This window comes from Mustela nigripes, unplaced genomic scaffold, assembly GCF_022355385.1.
Source record: "Mustela nigripes isolate SB6536 unplaced genomic scaffold, MUSNIG.SB6536 HiC_scaffold_2965, whole genome shotgun sequence".
In the NCBI taxonomy this organism is placed as follows: domain Eukaryota; kingdom Metazoa; phylum Chordata; class Mammalia; order Carnivora; family Mustelidae; genus Mustela; species Mustela nigripes.
Genome location: NW_026742371.1, coordinates 1 through 4,123, shown reverse-complemented (window position 1 = coordinate 4,123; position 4,123 = coordinate 1). Strand labels below are relative to the sequence as shown.

Sequence of the window (4,123 nt, the reverse complement as noted above, 5' to 3'; positions counted from 1 at the left end):
CGCAAGAGGAACCCAAGGCGCGGGGGCGGGCGACGGGGGACGGGGACAGGGGCTCTCGTCACAGGGTGGCCCCCCGCTCCCCCCCGCCGCCACAGGGGTCCTGAGGCCCGCGGGCCTGGGAGCACGCGTTGCAGCGCCCGCAGGCACCGTCGTCGGGCTGAGAGGAGCACCCGGCGCCCCGTTTCGAAGCCCGGCCGTGTCACACCGCACAGCCCGCGTCGCCCGGGGCCGCCTCGCCCTCCGCCCCGCCGTCGCTCCTCCCCGCGGGCCTCCTCCCGCCGCGGGGCTTCTGGGGCCGGCCCGGCCGCCGCGGGGCCCGGAGGGCTTGGCCGCACTCGGCGCAACGGCCGTTCCCGGCGCGGGGCCGCCGCGGCTCGGCCCCCTGCGCGGCCCGGGGCTCCGGGGGGCGCCGCCCGCAGCGCGGACACGCGTAGGGCCGGTCGCGGCGGTGCAGCGCGCGGTGCTTGCCGAGGTTGGCTCGGCGGCTGAAGGCGCGGCCGCAGTCGGGGCACGCGTAGGGCCGCTCTCCGCTGTGCGCGCGCTGGTGCTGGCTGAGCCCCGAGCAGCCGCGGAAGGCCTTGCCGCACTGCTGGCACGTGAAAGGCCTGTCGCCGCTGTGGCTGCGCTGGTGGTGGATGAGCTGCGACACGCCCTTGAAGGCCTTGGCGCACTGGCCGCACGCGTACGGCTTGTCGCCGCGGTGCGTGCGCTGGTGCTCGATGAGGTTGGAGCTGCGGCGGAAGGCCTTGCCGCAGTCCCCGCACGCGTACGGCCGCTCGCCGCTGTGCGTGCGCCGGTGCTCCAGCAGCGCGAAGCGGCGCCGGAAGGGCTTCCCGCACTCGGGGCACGCGTACGGCTTCTCGCCGCTGTGGATGACCTGGTGCTTGATGAGGTTGGAGCTGCGCGTGAAAGCCTTGCCGCAGTCCCCGCACGCGTACGGCCGCTCGCCGCTGTGCGTGCGCCGGTGCTCCAGCAGCGCGAAGCTCCGCCGGAAGAGCTTCCCGCACTCGCCGCACGCGTACGGCTTCTCGCCGCTGTGGATGACCCGGTGCTTGATGAGGTTGGAGCTGCGGCTGAACGCGCGGCCGCACTGCTGGCACACGTAGCGCTTCTCGGCGCCGCGCGCTCCCTGCCGCCCGGGAACCCTCTCCTGCCCGACGCGGGGGCTGCTCCTCAGCCGCGTCTCTCCCGCCGCCCCAGACGGGCTGCTGGGACCTTTCTCCCGGGGAGGGTCACCCCTGCTGGACCCCGTCTGCGGAGAGGGAGCCCGTCTCACTCCCTGCTCCGGCGCGTCGCCTGGCGGCCAGGCCACCGGACGATAGTCACCAGCCCGACGATCGGGACCCGGGAGTTCTTCTGGATCACGCTTCTGTGCGGAAACCGACGTCGCAGTCTGTATCCCGCCTTCTGTAACGACACAGAGCGCCCACCAGGATCGCTCGCCCCGCAGCTCTATTTAGGGTTCGTTCTCCCGCCTCAGGCCCACACCAGAGCTGAGAAGGAACAGATCAGGACAGGGGGACGGGGCGCGGGAGGGAGCTGGAAGCAGTGGAGGGACAAGGCAAGAGGTGCTGTCTTCACCCAGGGTCTCAACGGGGACTCCCTGGGCGATTTAAGTGGGCCACAAAAGGGAATTTCCCACCCAAAGTGGTCACAATACCCTGCTTGGGAGGCTGCTCCCTGCGACTGGCTCAGGACAGCCAGCCCGGCGCCCCACAATCACCTGTCTGCGTCTTCGCGGTGGCCGGTGTTCTCCAGATGTCTGTTGTCCAGGGCCCCTCCCCTTGTTCCAGCCAGGAGACCAGGTGAGGCTTGGTGGATAAAAATCCTGTCCATGGAAATGAAGCAGATCAGTGACATTCCTGTACTCAGCCCAGCCTTCCTATCGTCCGGAACAGAGAACAGAGAAGCCTCTAAGAGAGTGCCACTGCAAAGGTCCAGAGCAAGGACAGATTCTCTTGATGGAAGCAAAGGAATTTGAACGTATGGGAGCCCGCAGTGGCCATGGGCAGTCCAAAGTCCATGGGGACTGGGGTCAAGAGCATAACCATGTTACTATTTGGCCCCAGAGGAGGGCAGCCAGCATGTGGGAAATGGGGGAATCTGTTTGAAGATCCCCCGGGGCTAAGGGCAGGGGTTTGTGGGAGGCCCTGGGGACGGTCAGGAACGGACACAGCTGAGGCACGCCTGCGCCTTGAGCGCTGAAGCCCCATTTCCATCATTGAACAGAACAGATGGCTCAGTCCCTTTATGCTGAACTCAACGGACGAATCCTGAACTCCCCTTTGAGCCCTGGATCTGCATGGTGAGGGTCAGAAAGAACCAAGGGGAAGAAACTAGTCTCCCTCTGTGTGGTTAGATTAGGGAGATGAAATCTGTAGGAAAGAAATGGAGCAAACAGACCCCTGCAAGCCGGCGGCAGCGGTGTGTGTGTGTGTGTGTGCGGGGGGTCCTGCCCAGCTCCTTTCCGTATTTCTATAGGCTGGAGAGCCGAGTGCACGTCTTAGCCTTGATACAAGGAAAAAGAGCAGCTGAACTCCATAATATGAAATGAATGTACAATTCCACCTTGATAATGAAAAAAGTCTACAGCAGCATATAAATATTCAAGGATAATGTGCATCTATCTTTTACTTAACATGTGATTTTAGATGCAAAATAAGTTCGATGGGGGCCCATGCATTTACCACTTGCAGGTCAAAACCATTTAGCTAAAAACTGTCCTACTGAGACAAAAGCCGGGCTCCAGGAGATTACTGCCCTGATGGGAAAAGGCATTTATTCTTGGGCTCACAGTAACCAACAAACAAAGAAACTTAAAAATAAACAGAAACAGAGTAGGGGAATTAGATATGTGTATCCAATCCTTACCCAGAGACACCAAATGATGATAGTTTTCCAGCATCACTGTCTTGTAGAGGATCCTTTGTTGGACATCCAGAAGCTTCCATTCTGTCTTGGTGAAGTACACGGACACGTCTTCAAAAGACACTGGCACCTAAAACAAGTCATTCCTGTGGCTGCAGGGGACTTCATCCCCATGAATCCCAGAATGGGCGGGCAGCAACTAAACCGGAGGCAGGGAGACCCAGAGAACTCATCAGTTAAGGGGAGACACGAAGAGGTGGCAAATGGGGAAAGTCAGGGAGCTCCACTCACCTTGGGTCTGGCCTTCAAGAGAACGGCTGCCATCGCAGGGGTGCGAAGGAGCTAATGGGGTTGGAAAAAGCCAAGTATGAGATGAGGTCCACCCTACTCCAACATGACCTCAGCCCAGTGATGTCCCGTTCACAGCCACTGGGGGGCAGGACTTCCGCACGTCTCTGTGGGCTCCTCTCCTCTCTCCACATCGGGGTGGTGGGCCGCCAGACAGGGTGTAGGAAACCTTCCTCCCATGGAAGCAGCGCCCCTCCCCCAACTTCCCAGCCGTTCCTGGAAGCTCCAGTGCCAACTCCTTTTCCTCTCAGCTTGGGGTCCTTACAGAAAAACTCCAGAACACACACACACACACACACACACACACACACACACCACTCCGCCTGAAGCAGTCCTACTCTCGAAGAATAGAGAAAGATCAGAATAGTGAGATGCCCTTTGGAGGGACCCACATTAGCTGGGAGAGGGGTGCTCTCTGAAGGAGGGACCTTCAGGCCGAGAGCTGAAGGCTGGGGGTGAGTGGAGAGAGCAGCAGGCTAAGGGCATGGCCCATATCCGGCCCTCAGATGGGACCGAGCTCAGCGGTCATGGTGTTGAAACAGGGGGCGGAGAGGGGTGTCCAGAAGGTGAGGCCGTGTGGGCACTCTGGGGACAGACAGGAGCTGGGGCTCACCCTAAGGGCAGGAAGAGCATGTCATTGCCAAAGCGGACAGAATCAGATTTCGCCACATCAACTTTCAATACCAGAAAACAGGGCGGCAAAGGAAGGTTTGCTCCAAGGCTGTTGTCCCCACCAACGGGAGGCCACAAGGTGGAGTGCCCCATGGGGAAGCAGAGGAACCAGGTGGTGGCTGGCCAGGGAGTGGGCTGCGAATGCTTATGCTGTCTGGGCGACTGCAGCTTATTTCTGCTACAGGAGAGAGGTGGCGCAGCATTTAAAGTGCAGCCGAGTCCCTTATCACCAGTG

General features: G+C 61.2%; 1 protein-coding gene across 1 annotated transcript; it reads right to left on the bottom strand.

Annotated features, from left to right (window-relative positions):
• Positions 1 to 199: 199 nt before the first annotated feature.
• On the bottom strand, positions 200 to 3,565 carry ZFP92 (ZFP92 zinc finger protein). The gene is made up of 4 exons (XM_059387438.1): positions 3,160 to 3,565; positions 2,872 to 2,998; positions 1,724 to 1,828; positions 200 to 1,407 (listed from the first exon to the last, which is right to left on the bottom strand). Exons 1-4 carry the CDS (start codon positions 3,190 to 3,192, stop codon positions 200 to 202), a joined length of 1,473 nt encoding a protein of 490 aa, XP_059243421.1. The 5' UTR covers positions 3,193 to 3,565.
• Positions 3,566 to 4,123: the final 558 nt, after the last annotated feature.